The sequence below is a fragment of the Poecilia reticulata genome, linkage group LG6 (genome assembly GCF_000633615.1).
Source record: "Poecilia reticulata strain Guanapo linkage group LG6, Guppy_female_1.0+MT, whole genome shotgun sequence".
Taxonomy (NCBI): Eukaryota; Metazoa; Chordata; class Actinopteri; order Cyprinodontiformes; family Poeciliidae; genus Poecilia; species Poecilia reticulata.
This window is the reverse complement of record NC_024336.1, coordinates 13,827,100-13,847,998: the sequence shown is the minus strand read 5'-3', so window position 1 is coordinate 13,847,998 and position 20,899 is coordinate 13,827,100. Positions and strand designations below refer to the sequence as shown.

General features: G+C 37.5%; 3 protein-coding genes across 5 annotated transcripts in view; all 3 read right to left on the bottom strand.

The window, feature by feature from the left end:
• The window catches only part of cpt1b (carnitine palmitoyltransferase 1B (muscle)), an 8,317-nt gene extending 2,525 nt beyond the window's left edge, over nucleotides 1–5,792 (bottom strand). The window contains exons 1-11 of the mRNA XM_008411340.1: nucleotides 5,605–5,792; nucleotides 4,035–4,187; nucleotides 3,721–3,860; nucleotides 3,373–3,544; nucleotides 2,903–3,004; nucleotides 2,126–2,263; nucleotides 1,956–2,033; nucleotides 1,670–1,777; nucleotides 959–1,043; nucleotides 303–498; nucleotides 23–208 (exon numbers count right to left, since the gene is read on the bottom strand). Coding sequence (XP_008409562.1) covers nucleotides 23–208; nucleotides 303–498; nucleotides 959–1,043; nucleotides 1,670–1,777; nucleotides 1,956–2,033; nucleotides 2,126–2,263; nucleotides 2,903–3,004; nucleotides 3,373–3,544; nucleotides 3,721–3,860; nucleotides 4,035–4,175 — 1,346 coding nt within the window. The 5' untranslated portion in view covers nucleotides 4,176–4,187; nucleotides 5,605–5,792. The remainder of the gene's footprint in view (nucleotides 1–22; nucleotides 209–302; nucleotides 499–958; nucleotides 1,044–1,669; nucleotides 1,778–1,955; nucleotides 2,034–2,125; nucleotides 2,264–2,902; nucleotides 3,005–3,372; nucleotides 3,545–3,720; nucleotides 3,861–4,034; nucleotides 4,188–5,604) is intronic.
• Nucleotides 5,793–6,472: 680 nt separating this feature from the next.
• LOC103466038 (kelch-like protein diablo) lies at nucleotides 6,473–10,127 on the bottom strand. Of its 3 annotated transcripts, none has more exons than XM_008411339.2 (9): nucleotides 10,024–10,127; nucleotides 9,519–9,673; nucleotides 9,250–9,438; nucleotides 8,977–9,161; nucleotides 8,557–8,908; nucleotides 8,299–8,444; nucleotides 7,923–8,077; nucleotides 7,616–7,773; nucleotides 6,473–7,510 (listed from the first exon to the last, which is right to left on the bottom strand). In XM_008411339.2, exons 3-9 carry the CDS (start codon nucleotides 9,376–9,378, stop codon nucleotides 7,328–7,330), a joined length of 1,308 nt encoding a protein of 435 aa, XP_008409561.1. In that variant the 5' UTR covers nucleotides 9,379–9,438; nucleotides 9,519–9,673; nucleotides 10,024–10,127; the 3' UTR covers nucleotides 6,473–7,327. The 3 variants fall into 3 exon arrangements, with proteins under 3 accessions (XP_008409561.1, XP_008409560.1, XP_008409558.1); XM_008411338.2 differs by having other exon boundaries at nucleotides 9,519–9,877; nucleotides 10,024–10,046; XM_008411336.2 differs by having other exon boundaries at nucleotides 9,519–10,116.
• Nucleotides 10,128–10,649: 522 nt separating this feature from the next.
• On the bottom strand, nucleotides 10,650–19,689 carry chkb (choline kinase beta). Its single transcript, XM_008411335.2, has 11 exons — nucleotides 19,095–19,689; nucleotides 17,445–17,553; nucleotides 17,192–17,305; nucleotides 16,961–17,094; nucleotides 16,766–16,870; nucleotides 14,279–14,337; nucleotides 14,017–14,104; nucleotides 13,767–13,875; nucleotides 12,965–13,065; nucleotides 12,776–12,857; nucleotides 10,650–11,853 (listed from the first exon to the last, which is right to left on the bottom strand). The coding sequence occupies exons 1-11, from the start codon at nucleotides 19,592–19,594 to the stop codon at nucleotides 11,797–11,799; spliced, it is 1,458 nt and encodes a 485-aa protein (XP_008409557.1). The 5' UTR covers nucleotides 19,595–19,689; the 3' UTR covers nucleotides 10,650–11,796.
• Nucleotides 19,690–20,899: the final 1,210 nt, after the last annotated feature.

Here is a 20,899-nt window from a genome sequence, read left to right as displayed (position 1 = left end):
CCCCCGAGTCTTCTCTGCCTACCTGTCGTAACATTTGCCGTGCAGTAGGGATTTGGCATAAGTGTCAAGTGAGAAAGCCTTTCCTGGATCATAACCCTGTGGCTTTTCGTCGAGTGTCAGGAAGAATGAGGCAGACTCAATGGTATCCAGGGATTCCTTGTTTGGTCCCTTGCTAAAATATTTAAGCCGAGTCCGTGCCCAAGGTACTCTGGAAAACAAAGTAAGAAAGAGTAAGTATCATATCTTTAGCAGGTGAGAGGGTTTTAGTGTGCTGTGCTGTGAGACTGTGTGTTTGAGCATGCCTGTCTCCTGCAGTGAGGGCAGCTAGTTTCAGTTCTCCTGGCTGCGGTTCTGACGTGTCATTGAGAATCTGTTGAAACTGGTTCTCCAGTTCGCTGGGTAAGAGGTGGCGCCCCCCCGTATACAACCACACTTGAAAGTAGCGGCCTCTGTGGAAGACAACGAGGTGCTTTCGGTCTGTCAGGTGCAGTACAAAATCTGCAGACAGAGTAAGAAGGGTATAAACTTGAATCATACTCAACTTGAAGCTGAAAAGCATGTGGTATTAACGAGGAAATTTGTAGCTTAGTGCCAGTGTGAAAATTTGCCAGCAATAAAATCATGCATTATTAGCAAGTTAATACATTGCTGGCTTTAAATGACTAAAACTATCACACTGTTGGCTGTGGGTCGTTTTTAATTTCACTTTTTTATGTGCCTTTGATCTTATTTTACACATCATCTGATTTATGCCATTTGCTTTAGGGCAAATGTCTTCATGTTAACAATGTAGAGAACAATTGGAGAACTACAATAGGACAACAGGAGAGTCATTGTTGGAGTTGAGTCTGTTGACAACATTGATAGAAATTAGCCCAAAAGGGCAGCAAGTGCAGCGTGCTGGAAAGATTTACTTCAACCAGTGCATGAGTGCTTAAACCATACATATTATTCTTACCTGTTTCCGTACCAGGGATACGAGTGGTGTTAAACATTCTCTCCATCTGAGTGGAACACATCGGAACGGTCCCTAAAGCCCTCATCTGTGAAGAGAAGGGACTAGGATATCATCACCATCCATCAATTCACAAGGTTCAAAATAGAGAAACCATAGTAGGACGATGTTCGGTCGGTTGTGTAATTAAAACACTTAAAACAAGATTTTTTTTATTAATGCCGCATACATTTTCTTTGGTATAATTTGAAAATGAAAGTATATTTCTATATTTCTAAAGTGAAAACATGGGACAAGTGTATTCATGTTTACCTCAAACTAAATTGACGTTGGGTGTAAAAATTGTGCAAAAGATGATCACTGTTCCCAGTCAGTTATGTGTAAAACTTTGAATGAGGAAAAAAGTGAAAGTTGTGACACAAACAAAATCCAGGTAGATAATGAAGAACATAAAGGTGTTACTTAACAGATAAATGCAAAAAATCAAAAGACAAATTAACTTAAATAAAATTTCATGTTTACAGCCAAAGTGATCTGGAAGGAAATGGAATTTAAGTGCCAAAAAACCCGAGCAAAGCTGGACRAAAGAAAACAAGATTTCACTGGGCTGTAGTTTGTTGAATGGTAGAACATTCTCCAGGCACAGTGTTTCCACATTTTTTGGTTTGTATGTTTCAGAAAAAACAGGTATGGTTTGTAAAACGGGCAGATTACCGGTGCAAGTTCACCACGCTCCAGCTTGCGCCTGTACTGCAGCATGGCATGAACTATGTTTCCTGCTCGGGCAGCCTGACGGTGCGTTGGGGTCACATACAAAAGGTCCTTCAAACAAAAACATGAAACCATCAGCTGGAGACATTAGATGTCCAATCACAAAATAGATGCTTTGTTACTTAAACTTTATGTTTAATCGTGTTTATGTAAAAGCCAAAATTTGTTGAAAACGTTCGTAGCTTGTAGTCCCTTCTAAACAAATAAACATAACTGTATTTCATCTTACCATGATGTAAAAGTTGCTGTTGACCATTATTGGACCTCTGCTCCTTAAGTAGATGTATTCCTCCCACCAGTCACTTACCTGTAGATGTTAGGGCATTATCAATACAAAATATTCATAAACAAATTCAGCAAACTTGGGATTTAATTTCAAAATATGTGAAGACCACTCACATAATTTGTTGACCACCAGGATTTTAGCACCAGGTACCTTTGGAGCTGAGATGCCTCGTTTTCTTTAAAGTTACGTGCCAAAACTTCCATTCGTTTGTATTGATCGTCGTCCAGCAGAGGGCGCACTGACTCAAGATACTACGAGAAAGATGCACGGAATGAAGTCGAGAATGAAGCATTACGTAACGACACATAATGCTTTCAGGCTACGTCTCCTGCCATACTGGCAAGGCAGATTTCCACCTCTCACTACTTAAACTAGTGCAACACAAACAGGGGACATTTTGTCTAAAATCTGCATTTGTGGTTTGAAGGGGACAATTAAGAAATGTTTCAAAATCATTTTGATAATACTTTATTTGAAGGGGTGTGCATAAGACTGACACGACACTGTCATAAACATGAAGAAGTCTTTATGAATGTTTTTGACAGTTGTCATGAAGTGTCATTCGGTAAATAATGACACTTTTAATGCAAAGTTGCATTAAAAGTCCATTAAAAGTGCCAACTTTGCATGATTTTGTAAATAATGACAATTTAATGCAAAGTTGGCATTTTTAATGGACTTTCAATGCAACTTTTGGAGCAACTTTGCATTGAAAGTGTCATTATTTACCAAATGACACTTCATGACAACTGTCATAAATACTTCTTCATGTTCATGACAGGTGTCATGTCATGTTTATGACAGTCTCATGTCAGTCTTATGCACACCCCTTGAAATAAAGTGTTACCGACATTTTTTTAGCGTAATTCACTTGTGTTTCTTCTACAAACCTTCTCAATGGTGTCTTTCACTCGAGGGACGGGGAGTCGGGGTAAGGCAGCCTGGAAGCTGTAGAGCAGGGGCCTTCGTCCAGAGAGCAACCTTACCAGTCTCTGGGTGGTAAATGATAATTTTGAATGAATGAAAACTAATTAAAATCAAATGCATATACTTTATTCCTATGCTCCTCTGACAGGTTTCTTAGTTTCTTAGCTATGATTTTACCCCGAATGGGCCAAAGTGACACAAATAGTGAAAGAAAGACTCAGATTGTGTAAGTGAAATACACTGATGAAAATCCTGAACACCAAAGGTTATAGGGGAGCTATCACCTAAAAAGCAACACAGAGACCTTTATTGATGCAATGCTTCAATCATTGACTGTGTGTCCTGTAACTTTGTATTTTTTGTGTTTGTATGATGTAAAGCAATTTCCTTATTGCTGATGTAAACAAATAAACTTGACTTGAAGCAAACCCACCAGCCACACTTTTGTAGTTGTCCTCATATTTCCATGGGTTTCAAAAATCCATCCGTGGTAGGAAAGAAGAGTCTTTAGAGCGAATCGTATGATGTGGATGAAGAACAGCCATACTGCCGTGGCAAACAGGATGGCGCTCACAACTGCTCTCGCCTGCGCTGACAAAAAGTCTCTGCTCAGAAAAGACAAAAATCTGTCAGTATGGCAGCAGCTACTTGCGAAATGTGAAGACTGACAAGTTTGGAGCAACTGACACAATGATCTGTTACACACACACACACACACAAAATGAATATTTTCAAAACAGCAATGACTGAGTTAAATATTTTATGAGTGTATGATACTGACTGGTAAGGCAGGTTTTTCTTGATGGTATCTATTATTCCTAGAGGGGGGTCTGTGCCAGTGTACAAGGACATCATCATGGCAATCACAACTATCAACCAACTGGACGGACTGGCTGGGTAAACTTCAGTCAGTATTCCATTCTGTATAAAATGCAAATGATTTAATATGTTTTCTGTTTTTACCTATATTCGATAATAATAAAAAAAGATGGCCATTGGTGATTTTAAATACTAGACTTAATCAGTTATTACAATCTTTTTGACTGACTGCAAATGCTTTAAACATAGACACATATGCTGAAATTGTGTTTCTACCTTCAGCCTAATGGCTTTCTTCTTCCAGGCAGTGAGTGAAGACAGGTAGATGTTTTTGAGGACCTCCTTAGTCAGCTTCACATCCACACCATCTGGGCGCACAGTGAACTCGAAGCCCACTGCCTGATGGGCCTCAGCCATTTCCCTAGATCACTAACATAGATAGTTTAAGCATGGCATTAGCATTGTAATACAAGCAAATGTTTTAAAGTTATATAGGCGCCATGTTAGAAATAACGAAGAACCTTCTCTCATTTGATTTGAAATGTCATATTATCTTTTTAAATGTTACACTATACAATGTTTACATTCATCTTAGCAACTGTTTCAGTTGCTAAGGTTAAAATAATTTGAAAATAAATGGTTGTTATGGAGACCAAGCTAACATGACAACATAACATTCTGTGCTGCAGTTCTTCAACAGTGAGATGTGGGGATGTAAACAATTTTATACATTTTTATTTACCTCTCAGACACAGTTCCAGTTGTTTTAAACCTTCAAATTGTTGCTTTAGCTTTATATATATAATGCTATGTTCAACAGCATCTCTGTCATGTTATAAATAAATCAAGGGGACACAAGAATTTATGGATTAAATAAAAAAAAGTTTAAGAAACTTTAAAAAGGCTTAACTTATTAATAGTAATTGATATTGGCATTACTAAGTGGGATTAATCTGTCTGATTTTGTTATATTACTTTTTAAAGGTGGGATTTTTTTTCCATGATTAATACATGAACTCTACATAAAGGATATATTTACCTTTTACTTCTTAGGTAAAAGGTATCTGAACTGCACCACCTTTTACTTGTGGTGTTAGTAATTGTGCAGGGTGTTGAACATAAAGAGTATTTTTTTTACCACCTTTATGAGCTTCTTTGAATTCACATTTTCCACTTACACAAGTTATGGTTCTTTTGCTGTTCTGTTTTGTGGAAATAAAAAATAGAAAAAACAACTGGCTTGGCACTCGTGCATTTAAACAGGCAAAGTTTGAAAAGTGGGAGGTGGTGAGGTGCAGATGTCTGCATTAGTAAAATAAATTAATACATAGTAAAGTTAAAACTACTGACTTCTAAATGTCAGGTACCTCAGAAGTCTTAAACAGAAATATTTGGACTTCCAACATACCTGCATATTGTGTTTTAGTGGCAGGTCTGGTATGGCTTTTTCCATGTCACATGACCAAACTATCCCCAACTGGGACAAAGTTCAATGGCCAGATATAGTGGTACATCTACAGAGCATGTGCAGAACGACTCAGACAGGAATGGAAATATAAACACAGAGTAGGACCAACAAGGGACGGCAAAAATGTCCAGATTCCCTGCTAATTTTAAGTTCATCTCATTGAAGCAAGTTGCACAAGTCATTAGTTTAATACAAACTGTACAAATATTTGTATTTTACTTTGTCATTTCAATTTTCCACCAGTTTGTAATAGATTTTTCACTTAGAAAACAAGCAACGCACCTAAACAGGTCAGCACTTTGTCGTTTTCATAAAACTTGAAATTTGTGTCCCAGTTGTCAGAGTCAAAGAATCATAAAGATCAAGAGTGTACTTTACCTTTCTGAGACCAGGCAGATGGTTACACACACACAGAGGTGAAAGGAAAGCTGGTAATCAGTGACTTTGGTCTGCAGCCCAGAACCAGTGGGTTTCTTCTGTACTGAAACTTGTGCTCTCTGTGTCCTTGACGTGGCTTTACTCAGGTAGTGAACATAGTCACTGCTTCCTGTGCTTCTCCCTGTCCTCTCTCACCCACAACATGCCTCTCTTTGTAACCAGACACCAAACATAGACATCGCCTGACCTGGTGTTCTCCCTGCCATGTAACTGAATGTGATCCTTATGACATTTCACCTAATTTACCAGTAAAAGATTATTTGACTCAGCAAAGTTGTTAATTTGGATATTACAGACATTGTCAAGCATGTGGCCTGTTTGACATTAAATTTACAATAATTTTGGTAACAACCCATTAAAAGAAATCAAAACAAAATGTCTATAAATAAGGTTATGCGTAACGAAGGTGGAATGAACATGCTGAGGGAAATGTATTACTTAGCAGAAGAGTTTTGAAATCTCTCGTAGAGACTATGAAGTGTGATTTTTTGCCATTTTTTAGGACAAACTGTCTTCAAATCTTGAAGATTCTGGGGAATCATTTCAATTTTCTCAACTTTTTACTTATTTCTGTATGTTTTCATTTGAATTCTAGTCAGGTAGTAGCTTGGATAACGCCACTTAATTTTTTATCTCCCATAACGGAGGTCCTTCATAAAATCTTGGCCACTGCGGTTAGAGATCACATTGGTTGTGATACCACATTATCCTGATTTCAGAGGCACGGTTTTAAAAGATATTTAACAGGGCTTGGACAACTTTGCTAAATGGGTAAAAAAAGATGCTTGAAATTAGTTTTAGCCCACCGTCTTGATTCAGGGAATTTTTAATGTTCCAAATACATATATGAGCTGAAACACTGGAAAACACAAAAACAGATATCAGTACATTGTGATGCCTTGATCTTAATATATATAAAGCAGTTGGCTACTAGTTGCCTTTAATGCACAGTTAACACCAACACTATATCATGTTACTGAGTGGAGATGCTTTAGAAATAGCATATAGTTACCCTAGCATTATGACAAACCGCATTCTGAAAAAAACCCTTCCCAGTCTGTCATAATGGTTTTGACTCCATCTTTTCCTATCTCCGTAATTCTTAAACCGTGGCAGCCTGCATATTGGGGTGCTCCAGAGTGCTGCTATTTTCATTTATTTTTTAAATAAATACAAACAAATTAACTGTGATGTAGACTAATTAAGCACCAATAACCAAAGAGATGAGCTGTCTGGATTAGCTGTGGATAATCTGTTTAATCAGAAACATCTTAAAAGAGAATAGATCCCAACAAATCCAAAGGAAAACAACTTAATATTTGACAAAGATAAGAAAGCACCAAGGGGATAATGGTATCAGCATTATAAGATCAGGTGGATAATATTCTCAGATTGATATTCTGAGAAGATTAGTCCTTAAAACAGCTGGCCAGGATTTTGAGTTTTGGGACCTTTGTTGCATTTCTCCCTCCTTTCTGCTAATATTTTGTCTAAAAATTGCAAATAAAGGCCACTAATACTACAAAAACCTTTAAAAATCACCAAGAAACATTGAGTGCCAAGGTGATTTTGAAATAAAATAAAATATTTAAATCATTTAAAATGACCGTCTCATTCCTCCATAAACAAAGGTATATATTAGGTAAACCAGTGAGCTATAACATTAAAAGTAAAGGTAAAAGATAGCCTCATAACGCATGGGGACAAGTAAAGGTGGGAGCCTCCTGATGGTTAGGGTTGAGAGATCCAGCCTCACAACAGTGTTGTGGTCAATACTGGACATCAGCAGCTGGTCACCTACAAATGTCCCCTGTCCAGCATATGACACTCTTTCTGTTCTGTGGATCTGGAGAGAAGAAAGAATAACACATCAAAAATATCTTGAATGGAAGCATATCTCTGCTTAGCTGACTCTCTTCCAAGAAATTAGATCAGGCCTAAGAATCTTTACCTTCCCCCATCTTTTTGATTTTACATGGAATGATGTCACCACATTCCTTGAGTTGTTCCCACCAATCACAAGCAGCTCGTCAGCAGCGCCCAGGAAGTACAGAGTAGGAAGGTCTACATCAGCTCTCGTCAAGGTGGGAAGCAGTTCAGACCATGAGTCTAGGAGACAGAGGAAGTACAGACGTCAGACGACTCATTTGAACTGTGGATGTGTGCCATGAATAAACAATGACATTTTGCAAACAACAACATACAGAGGAGTTAGAAGAGGACAAGCATAATGTTAGTTTTGTTTTTATTTAATTCACCTTGCTTTGTGTTGTACTGCAACAGTAATTTCTCTCCTGTCCTCTGGATGCTCCCCAGCACATAGATACACTCTCCAAGGCTGGCAGTGAGGGGGACGTCATGGGATAACGACAGGGTGAACTGGAAGTCGGTGAGTGGTAATGGGGACACAAACCTAAGGCAGAAATTATGCACACCAATCATGGACATAATTGGAGGACACTTAGTCAGTATTTGATTCTGTATGTGTAAGGCTCAGCCTGTGTGGACAGAAAATCAGCATTGAATTCAAAACTATACACTAAATGTCTTCATCAAATCTTGTGAAATTTTCCGTCGTGTGTGGCAGTGATGGCAACGACGAAAGTGAGCTTGTGTTTGGGCTGCCACACAAACCTCCATGTATCCTCCCATGGATCGTATCGCTCCACTGCTGTGTACAGAGCTGTACTGGAGTCTGGAGACACCAGAGAATCCAAATACCAGCCTCCAAACGCATAAATAAAGCCTTCACAGGCCACTGCACTGAAGTGCCTTCTGTGCTGTAAAACAGAACATTTTGATCATTGGTTTAATTATAAAAAATAAAGGGAAAAAAATAGTAACTTTGGACAAAATAACCAGTTAGATTATTGAGCTCAAGGCCTTTCATACCTTTATCAGAGGTGATGTAGCCACCCATGAATTGTTAAAGGGATTATACCTAAAGGAAGCCATAATGAACTCCCAGCCTCTCTTCCTGCGCTGCCTGTAGCCTCCTATGACATACAAGTAGTTATACAGCACTACAACAGTAAAACACCACTTATCGGCCCTGAAGGGAAGCTCTGTGACTGAATGCCAGTCCTCACTGTCCTCTGAAAGTTTCATGGTGAAAATGTTCCGGGCACGTTCTGTCTCCGGGTCGTTCCAGGAAGTCAGGTTTTCTTTCCTGAGGCTGCACAGGCACAGTTCTCCTGTTGCTCTCAGTTTGATGACTTCCTCCCTCTCCTCATCGCACAGACACCTGATGTATGAATCTGTCTCAGTTATTTCAGATGTTTTAGTAAACCAGCGGATCATAACTTCACACACCTGATCACGTGTTGCAGTTCCAGAAGGTTCCGGCTCAAATAAGCGAACACCGTGTTTTTCAGCTGTAGACAGAAAATTTCCTGAGCAAGGCTCAAGTACGATAAGCAGTTCGATGGACTGAGTTCATGTGCCAGGGCTAACAGGCACCTCGAGACGAAGGCTTCAGCCAGAAGATAGCTGCCCACCTGAGGAGCGGAAAAGACGAGACAGTGACTGGATTTAGCCTTACACAACCTAAAATAAACCAAGAAATCTTCATGTTTGACTGGATACCTGGATGTGTACCCCCAGTTCTTCTCGGGGAACATTAAAATCATGATTGAAGCAGAACTCAAGGAGATTGTGGAAAATGGAGGAGGACACGTGATCCAGATGAATGTGGCTCTCTGAGGTTTCTCTCATGCTGGACTGGGACAAAGCTCTGAAGTACTCGCTGCACTCTGAAAGCTTTCGGAGGTCCACCTTTGTGAAATTAATCATTAAACTGGATTTGTATTAACTAGTCTGGCAGTTTGGAAACTTATAAACTTATATGTACTCACATGAAAGGCATGTGTGCTAGTTTGGATTGTAACCTTGGCTCCATTTTTGTCTCCTAGGTGATATGTGCGGAGGGCCTCATTGGTTTTCCACTCTGAGTCTGCTTGATAGAATCTTCTAGGAGGGATTTGGGTGGATGCTATCCAGTTGTTTACAACTGAATTAGCACCCAACAGCCTTTTAATTCCTTGTTTCAACCACAAGATCAAGCATTCAATGAGCATTATGAAACACTTTCTGATTGCATTAATCATACTGAGAGTGTTCCATTCATCTAAAGTTTGGGAAATTGATTCAGTGATTCAATGCAGCTTAAAAAAATAATTCAAGCATCCAGAACTATTAACTCAGTTTAGTATGTCTAAGAAAACCACAGTCCAATGGGAGGGGAAAAGACAACAAAGTAAAAAGTCATTAAAGTATTCAAGAGCATATACACAAACACAGATATAAAAAAAAAATCCTCTGGAGCAAATCTTTTCATTCTTAACTGGATCAAAATGTTACCGGGGAGTCTCTCGATCTTTGAGCAGAGCAGTCCATGTTGGCTGGTCTATTCTTAGATCTCGAAGGTGGAGCAAGTGTCAACTCAGTGGGATTAAATGAGGGACCCAGACTGCTCTCATGTCGTCACTGGGGTCTCAAAATACTGGTGCATTTCAAGAAATTAGAAATTTCACGGATTAATTTGAAGAGTAAAACCTGTATATGCGCTGATAAACATTCCAGCACTTTATATTTATATTAAAAATTAGAGCCACCAGAACTTTTAACATCTCACTACGGCAATAGTTTAATCGCCTCTGTGCCAGTTGATCATGCAGAGTCATGACAAAGTATTGAGTGTGCACACTGTAAAATAGATCAACATATTTTTCACCAGGACCACATTTCTGCATTAATAAAAAAAATTTCGTTTATGAAATATTAAAACTTTCTAAGAGCCTGAATTTACATTAGCAACAGCAGCAAACAAATATTCCGCTCTATGTGATGAAACTATATACCAGTTTCAATTTAATCAAAGTTATTAAAATGAATGATATTCTAATTTGGAAAACTTGATCTGTACTTTTCAATTTAAAGCAAGATTGCCGTCATGGTGATTAAGAAACAAAACTCATAAACAAAAAGCCATTTGGACTCTGAGGACAAGTTTAATAAGTTTAGGATTTTTCTTGTTTGTGGGAGAAAAAAAACATCCAAACATATCCAAGTAGTTATAGAATGATATTGTAACAGAAAAAAAAATGTTTTTGATTAAAAATGGAGACTCTTTTTTTACAAAAATTACATCACATGAAATATGTTCAGGCATCTAGTTATAGTTTAAATAAATAACATATCTGTAGAGACAATATAAACAAAGTCTCTACACAAGGTAAAAACCATCTTTTGAAATCAAATAACATACAACCTTAACATTTCAGTGCATATTGTACAATTAACTAATCATTACAGTCATGAACATAAGAATGAGCATGAGTATTGTACATGAGCAGACATGAAGCAGAAGCAATCAGTTAGTAACTGGAAAAAAATGTTGGGGCAAAAAAAAAAAAAAACATTTAACAACATAAACCTTACAGTTACTTTCATGGTTACATGAACAGTATCACTGACTACTGTGATACAGTGTGTAATACGAGTATGATTTAAATTTTATTCAGTTCTGAAGAATATCTGGAGAAAAAAAAAATTGTTTTCTTCTTTCAAAAAAAGGTAACATATGGAGCATGCAAGTCACAAGGAAATCAGTTTTGATACAAAGGGACGGAATTAATCACATTCACTATTAGAAGTGTATACATCCTAATGTGGAGTGAACATCAAAACAACTTAAGTAGAATTAAAAAATAAATAAATAAACATTAATGGGTTACAAACAAGCGTTCTATTCCAAAAAAGCTTTGTAGTTTGGATTCATTTACGAAAATAATGAAATTTACAGTCCAATGTGAAGACAATAATTCTCTGGCAAGACAAAAGATTAAACATGCATGAATGTCACAAAGTGGTCCAGAACTGGTTAACTTAAGAGTTAAATAGCCAAAAATATACTGAGTGGTTATCAACTCATAACTCTTCATATAAAAGTGTTAAACAAATTGAATGTGTGCATTTTCTTAAAACATCTTTTTACATTCTTGTGTTTACACTCACAAATTATAATCAGACAAATTAAAGATAGTATAAAAATCCTTGCATAGCCATTAGCGGAGCTGGAGAGGTGGTAAACACGGAAAAAGACAGTACTTTCTGATTTCCAGATGCAGGAATTTAGGAGAAGAGCTTTTTCTGCTTGAAGTAGGCGTCAAAACGGCTCTGAGCATAATCCTGCGAAAAATAAAAAAAAGACATTGGCAAAACCGTTATTAAAATTTAAAAGACAAAACTGAAATGTCTCACTTGAACTTCATAAAAGTAACCACATGCAATGGAAAATGTTGAATTTTTGATGACAATGGAGAAGGAAAACACTAACCCTTTTTCTATCTTTCTGTAAGGACTTTAATTCAAATGATAAAGTTATGTCAAATGAAAGAAAAATCATTTATAATCTCAAAAATAAGAATATGCTTTTGAGTACAGGTGGCATCTGCTTTATATAAATACTTCAAGTACCTTCTATAAAAGAATGCAATTGATTCGTATAACAATTTTCATATGATTTATCCGATTGATATTTTTAATTAAAGTTGTCAACATTCTTGCTGTGGATTTTCAAGGAAATAAGATGCATTTAGACACAAAAACTAATGAAAATGTGGATTAGAAAACAACAACAAAAAATTTTTCTCAATGAAAAAGCCTAAATATTTCTTCACCGTTTCTTGTCCTGCACTTGCAGTTTCAAAGTACGGATCTTAATCATTCTGAAATATTTACAAAAATTAAAAACATGAAGTTAAATAAAGTATGCATAATGTGCAATTATGCACACTGTGGCTATAATATGAATAACATCTACTGGTAGGGATTTAAGCAAATTATTACACTTAAATACCTACCAGTAAATGCTGCATGCAACCGTATTATTTAAAATATTTGAATAATCAAGAATCACATTTGGTCGTTAATTTAAATGAAAAAAAAAAAGAAGCTAACTTAACTTTTCTTTCAACAAAATTAATTTGCAATTAGATTCTTGATTGCTCAAATATTTCTAAAACAAAAAGTTAAAAACTTAAATCGTTGTTTAAAAAGATAGCTAAAGCAAATTAAGTTCATGTGCTGAAAAAACAAAACAAAACCTTACCATATACCCGAACTCAATCTTGGATAACTTGGCCTGAATGATGGACCACAGTCCCCAGAGGAAATGTGATGCTAATGCATATCTACAGTAAAATTATAAAAACAACACAGGTTTAGCAGTGTGCAGATTCTTCAGAAACTTGAATAAAAGAATATCCTTGCTGCAGTGAAGCATTTCTAAAAGCTTCACCTGTTTGCTTCAATTATCATATCCTCTTCAATTTGTGTCTGATCCAGGTCACTCTTGGTGTGTCGACTTTGCTCAGCCAAATAACTTCTGATGAAGTGAAGCTGAAACGATGGTAAAAAAAAAAAAAGTTTTGGTTTTGCATGTTAAAAAATCCACAATAAATCATTTATAGTTGGCACACTGACTGAATTTTACTGAAACGCTTCATTTATTTATTTGAATCTCTCATGATCTCTATTCAATTACCACGTTTTTACCACTAGATGTTACTATACAACAAGCACAGCATCTATTGGGGTGTAACCTTGTAGGCTGAATTTAAATGTATAAAGTGTTGCATATCCTCCAAGTTTAAAATTACCCATTGCAGTGATTAATGATTTTTAMAAAGTTAATTTGCTTAAGAGTCAAATTGTTGCTGAGGGCTTAAAAAGTAAAAAAACAAACAAACTAATAAAAAAAAAACAGTTTTGAAGCTCAAATTCAATTACAAAAATACTTTATCCCAAAGGTAAATTTAATAGTTCAAAAGAGAACTTAAATCAAGTTACATAATTGTTTGGCCATATCCACTTAAAAATTTTGAGAAAAAAAAAAAAAAAAGAAAACAGAAAATTTGTAACATTGTCTGTGATTTTGTTATCGAAGTGAAAAATATATTGACAGTTTTTTTTGTAATATCACCCACCACTTACTTAAACTGTGTTTTACAGTCATTAGTATATAGAACATCACCAGATATCATCTCTAATTTACATGGTTAAGATGAATAATCTTCCTCATTGCCATGATTTTGACTGACCTGCTGCTCTCTGGTCGGATAATTCTCAGGTGTGACTTTGTAAAACGGCCACTCATTCCACGTGTAATCATACGTCCACTCGCAGAAATGGTTCCCAAAGTCAAAACCCCTTCAAAAAAGGAAAAATTATCGCGTTAGCATTGTTACACGAGTCCAAATTAGACATTTCTGAACAAAAGGGCTTCTTTGGAGCTTACTCGACCCAAGTCTTGTGTTTCCAATGAATTTATAACTGAAGGGCTCATTTTACCTGTAATTGTAACTGCTATATTCAAAGTCAATCAGCATCAGCTTTTCTGTCGATGTGTGGTCCCTGTCCTCCAGGATAAGGATGTTTCCTGCAAGAGTCAAGCAAGAAGAAAACAATTATTATACACAGTTCAAGGAAACACTTTCTGCTTCAGCTGACATCAGGTTTAATATTAATATTGCAATCAGGGTTGAAAGTGTGGCTGGAGAAAAAAACATTAATGTATGGAAAACTTCCACAGAGAGAGTAGTTACACGTTTACCTTCTTGGACATCATTATGACAAAACACCACTGGTGATGGAGTCGCTGCCAACAAAGAACTGTTAATGAAACAGCCAGAGAACCGGAAAAGACAATAAACACATTAAACAGGAAAATTGCACAGTGAAGGCATCAGTGTTGCATATGCAGATATTGCCACAAAATTAAACTAAAATATTTAGAAAATGGACACAAAGAAAATGTTATTAACAAGGAATTGGCACCAACGCCGATATCAGCCCAATATTAGCAGTTTTTTAACATGTCAGTATAGATGCAATAAGTAAAATTACACCGATATTAAGAACCAGTATTTATTTCCATCTTAATGCTGTTAGTTTCTGGAGCGGGAGGAGGAGAGGTCGGTCATGTGACAGTGATGCAGTGCAGAATTGTGGGGAGAGAAACGATGGTGAAGTCAGCAATGTGGTTGCTTTCTAGTGAAAAATATATATAAAATATTGGTAAGTATCTGTATCAGCCATAACATGGGATATCAATTTTGGCTCACATTCTTGCATCATTTATGCTTAGATGCTGTAAAAGAAAAAAAACAAACATTTTTGAAGTGGAGAGTGCATTACTTGTGTATTTTTTCTCCAGTTCTTTATCAAATACGTTATAAAGTCTGATGTACTTTTACTTAACATTGCATAATTCACAGAACTGACTTGAAAAATAAAAGCCAACGCTAAAATACTATGAAGGACACAAAGAAAGGCTACAGGAAAAACAAAACATCCCCTAAAGTTTTCTGTGCAAGTGTCAAAAGACTTATGAAATTAATCCATCTTGAGATAAGATTAAGAACAGCTGACAGAGCAGATTTAAATAGGTTACAATAAATCTCGTACTAATCCTGCTTCAAAGGAAGACGCAGAGATATCTACAAGATAACATCGGTTTCCACATCAACACCAAACAGATACACAGTGGCCTGATCCTGCTTTGGTTCGGACTTTCGAACTATGAGGAGAAATCAGAAGTGAAGTCGTGGAAACAGAGGTTCAAAGGTCATTAACTGGTCTGAGAACAAAGAACATTTAGACTTGTGTTTTCCGTACAAAGAAGAGTTAGTGTCGAGCCTTCCTCCCACCAGCTGTTACTTTATATCCAGCAAGCCAAGTATGTACATCTCTGCTGTCACTTGCAGCTTTTTCAGTTTCTTGTAAATAGTTTGCAGCCGTTTCTCATACACAAATAAATTATCCTACTCCACAACATTTCTTTCAATCTGATGATTTCCCCCCCCCCCCCATACGTTTTTTTTGTCTTACTTTCCGTTTTTATATTTCCATCTTGGTGTGAATCTGCTTGCTTCAGCTGGTCTGTCACTTTGCTACTGCAACACCTGAATTTCCCTATTGTGAGATAATAAAGGTAATTTCCATTTCTAATAATGAAGTAACGTTAAACTATCAAGTCTTGAATTTCTGTGCAATAAATGTCTTGCTGTCCAGGTGTGCCTCATTCATCTTAAACAAGCTCAAGCTTCTGATGGGTCCACACAGGCGGTGAGAGGGAAGTGAACATAATCTTTCACTACTGAAGGAATCGGTTTACATTACCGATAGATGTGAGGAATTGTGAAGGAGACAAGTTACTGTATCCCTAACTCTCCAATACAAATACGAATGAATTAATAAGAACCAAAAGTATAAAGATGCATGCATTTATAGTCTGCATCCCAACTAAAATGTAGGGATGGATGATACTGTATTGAGTGGAAAAGAAAAGGAACCAATCAATCATCAAAAGATTGGATTCAGTAAATTTACTCGATTGGTGGTCCAAATCTACATTTTATCAAGCTTAGTCAGATAAACTCAAATACTTTGATACATGAATGGTGATAATCTTTTAATGTCTTCTTTTTCTGGTTGATTTAAAACTGCGACATCTATCAAAAACCTGCAGAATGATCATGCTTGTCGACAAGAAGTGAATCCTGCTCATCAGTAACAATACAATCTGTATTTCCTTAGGTAGAAAACTTCAACCAATATGAATAATGAACTTAATGTATGACTTGATAGCTAGGATGATCTGGAATGTCTCTTAAGATTGGAATGGACTGAAATTACATTTCTAAAATGACATTCTGTAAAGTGCCAAAAGGGTATGTACTGTGAATAGGTGCTATGTAAATAATCTTAATTGAAATTAATTACTTTTGCAATTGGAACTTTTCCCTGCTTTTGGCTCATGAGTGCAAGTCGATGTCACATTTGTTTGAAAATAGGATAAGAAGCAATTATGTTGCTCTGTTTAGCTGTGCTGCGTACCATATCTAGTGATGTAGCCTACTTGATAAAGGGTAAGCTTTACTTAAAGAGCATTACATGTATCTATCGGTCTGTATACTGGGACCATTTTCTTTAGTAAAAATGATTGAATGAGTTTTATAAGGATCTATATTGTCTTAAAAGTACATTCCGCAAAATATTTAGCTAAAACTTTAAGCTAATACCATATGGCCAGACTCACCGGAGACTCTTTAGCTCAGCAGGCAGATCAAACTGTATCAGTTTATTGTACTTTTTCACATGTGTTTCACGCACAAAATTAATCTTCATCACTTCATCCATGTATCTTTAAAAACAGCAGAGAGGACAACAAATCCATGTAAATATAATGCATTAACTGTCCAGAAAGAAAAGTGGGACTGTGTCTTGTTCTTACTTGTCAATGGTTGCGAACAGCCACTTGGGCTCTTTGTTAAAGGGCATTACCATGCCATGAAAGCGGGCCAGTTTGGTGGCGATCTCAGACGAAATGACCGGGTCGGAGAGCTGTTCTGTGAGCATGCGAGTGTTCTAGGAAAAGACAGAGAGACTCAGAAAATAACTAAACAATCAAACAGATATTGTCCAGAGTATCAGAAAGAGCATTTGGACTGAAAACGTTGCGTACCGGTAAGTACTGCTCCAATCGTCCCTCTGGAAAGATACCATAAAGCTTTGGCCCCAAAGTTCGCTCTGCCAAAATAGCAAACATCACACTTTCCAGTACCAGAGAATCCACACCCTGAGTGGGGAAAAAAAGCGATTAGGATATGTTTATTTTATTCTTACAAAGCAAGAACTAGTGCAATAACAGATATTAGCAGTGAGGCAGACTCATGGCCAAACACAGATTCTTGATGACCTCTACTAAGCCTGCCAACCTGCAAGATGGCACCGTAGACTCTCAGCAGCACCTGCTGGGGTTCTTCCCCCAAACATGGGACATGGTCAGGCAAGCTACACAGGTACAGTAGATTACTCAGTCCACCACTAAGAAAAACAAAGACAATATTTACATTAGAAGTTACATAATTTGCTGCACAGAATTTTCATAAAGATTGTCAAAAGTCTGCCTGACAAAAACACTTCTTGATATGTTGAATATGACTTTCTCCCCAGGGCGGAGCATGCTGTGGAAATGCAACAAGGAGAAATAAAAAAAAAAAAAAGAAAGAAAAAAAGCTAAACTCCTCAGGAGCTGGGAATAGTTACAGACTAACATATTTTGGAGTGTGAATGAGAGAATTTCTATAAAACCCTGTCCTGATGCATGATTTCTCCCTGCAACCGATATATTTTTCCCAGCAAGTTATATTCTCTCTTAGTGATGGGAAGTCTGGCTCTTTTCAGAAAGCCAGTTCTTTTGGATGCTTTTGAGCATGACCCATCACTAATCTCTCTTACCTGAAAGGAAGACCCTGCATCACTGTCCCTGCTGCAGGCCTCTGGTCTGTCTCCTCCCTGACCTTTCTCTCTCTACTGTGGCAATAAAGATTTCTTTTAAATTTGAGGAAACAATAGCGAGCACAACTTCTGTACAGAAATGAGAGAGGATCGAGTTTATTCCTAGGATTAACTAACCAACCAGCAGGGGATGTAACCTAGGTAACATTAGTATTCTTGTTAACTAGAATACTAATATTTGTTTAACAAGCCAATTAGCTATCATGGCAAGTTAGCATGGATTAACTAGTCATAAATTTGCTAACATTGTCTACATTGAGCACTATTAGTAAACTTACACAGTGTGTTTGGGGGAAAAAAAACTGTGCAAAGGCTTTTGTCTTTTATTGGCTCTGTCTGGATAGCTGACACACACGGTGCAGCTCCTCTCAGCAGCATGTTCCCTACTGATTCACAAATGACACAGCGCTAGCTCCAAGCTACACTGTTTGTGTTTCTGCCTTGCTCAGCTATGGAATGGACTGCACAGTAATTACCCATAACATCAAAGAGACAATTTAAACTGCATCCGCAGGGCAGCACACCCTACTGCAGGGTGCCGCACCGCCTTCTGGAAGGGTTAGATCAAATCCTGCATCATGTATGCTCATTGTGCATTCATGTTAACAGAACAGGGACACTGGCCCCTGTAATGGCTTTTGTAGAACCGTCCATGATGTTGGCTCAAAGAAGTCAGGGATGGCTGGTGGGATAAAGTCCATAAACAGGATGTTCGTACTCAAAAACCCTGTGATGTGGCTGAATTAAAACAATTTGGCAAAGAAGAGTTATCCAAAAGTTCTCCACAGCGATACAAAGAGAACATCACCAAGTGGTGGTACTTGTTACTCCTAAGGGTAGAAACCAAACCCGTTGTCTCCAATGTCCCTTTTTACTAAAAGGTTCAAAGAGCCATTGCAGCACGTTGACACTGCTGATTGGTACAACATTGGATGTGGAAAGAAATAAAATTATAAAACAAAAAATACAAAAGTTAGGAATATCGTGTTCACTTCATTTTAGCAAAATTTGACAAAAATGCTTCTACTAATTTATCCCACCTTTTACAGATAACTGCCAATAATTACCTGACAATACTAATTTGAAAATCCGCTTCTTGAACAGTTTTCCATGATCCAGACAAAAAGTCCCTGCACCACAAAAACGCTCTGCTTTTTGTATCTCGGTCGACCTCTTCGCTTCTCCCATCCCGAAAAGACTCAGCTTCTGAGTCGTCATCTACCTGAGGACTCGGGGTCCTCAGGTGTCTCTCACTGACCAAAAGCGAGGTCACCACTCGCTTCCTCCCTGCCGAAGGACAAACGCCTTCCGGGGAGAGGCTGGAAATGTTGCTGCTGTGGAGCTCTGGTCCCGTTTTCTCAGCTCTGTCCAAATCATTCGCGCCGGAGTTACTATGGGTCGCATTTCGACCAGACTGCATCGTGGGTTTCCGGGTGAGGAGTAAATGAACACCGCCGTAAAATGTCGGTCTGATGAGGCAGCGCAATGGACTCGCCGACACACACTGTTCACCAGTAAAGCTGCTCAACCGAAAGAGCCAAGCATAGCTGAATGTCCTGAACCACATGAAACGCGCTGGGCGGCTTTAAATATGGTGTATTTAAATTACTTTTTATTACCCTTGCAAGCGCAGCAAGCAGCAATGTCTGTAACCGAAGCCAAGTAATCAACATCCAATCACATTTCAAGGAGAATCTTGGAATTGTTCTCATTGGTTAGTGAGCTAATACGTAATGTGTACGTCACTAGAAACGTTAGGTGTCTCGCTTCCTGAAGGTTTTTTGGGCAGTGTAGTCCTGACACTTGAAGTAAAAGAGACAAGCAGCTCTTCGGTACCCCGAGAAAATTGGGCCTGGGGTCCCGCTGCTGCCCAATGTGTTCAAACAGTCATGGCTTGATCCGTAAATACAGACTCAATATGTACCGCCAATGCTTCACGCGGTACGTAAAAAGCATTGGCTGCGTGAAGCTGGAACGATGCTGACATCCAACGAGGAATATTGGAAGGCGGGCCGAGATGGAAGAAACTTAAACCATGTTTTACGAAGAGAAAACAGGCAGTGTGTAGTGTTAGACAAAGGCAGAACTAGAAGAGATAAAATGTTTTATCAAATCCCATTGCAAGCGTTAGAAGTGACAATGGAAGGCACCTGTTTTTATTTGCACTGACTGATGAACTTACTAAAATGAAGAAAAAATAAATAAATCGCAGTTTAACCAGGTAAGCAAGCACAATGATTGTGTACGCAATGGCATGTCATTTGTTTTTTTTAAAAAGGTTTTTACATTCACCCACTCCAAAATAATAATAATAAAAAATCACATCAAATAGCTGTCATTGTTGTAGGTTAAACAAGAACTTGTCTTTGATGTTAGATATGGACTTAGGGTTCTCCTTTTTATTTAAAAACCAAGCGAGTTCATTTTTTGATCAAAAGTCTCAAGACAATAAATCAACGAGCACTTTTTGTCTTGCGATCAAAACTGGACTGACCCATTGATAAAAAAATAAATAAAACAATGCTTAACAGCATTTAAGAAACTGTGGTACCTTAATCTTTCAGATGAAAACAATCCTGTTATTTTTCTTATCCCAACATGTTGTGACCAGCAGGTGGAGATATCTCTAAAAAAAAGTAACAAGAGACACCAGAACACAGATTTAACAGTGTACAATACTTTATTAAACAATTATCTAAAAGTTCTTTTTAAAACACTTCTTTTAAAATCCAAGGCATCGGGCTCACTACTTGGTCGCCGGAACCAAAGAAAAAGGAAACACACAAGAAGGGACAGACAAGATAAGGTTGTTCCAAGAAAACAAGCAAACCATGCAAATGCAACAAAATAAAGCAAGAAAACAAAAGAACAT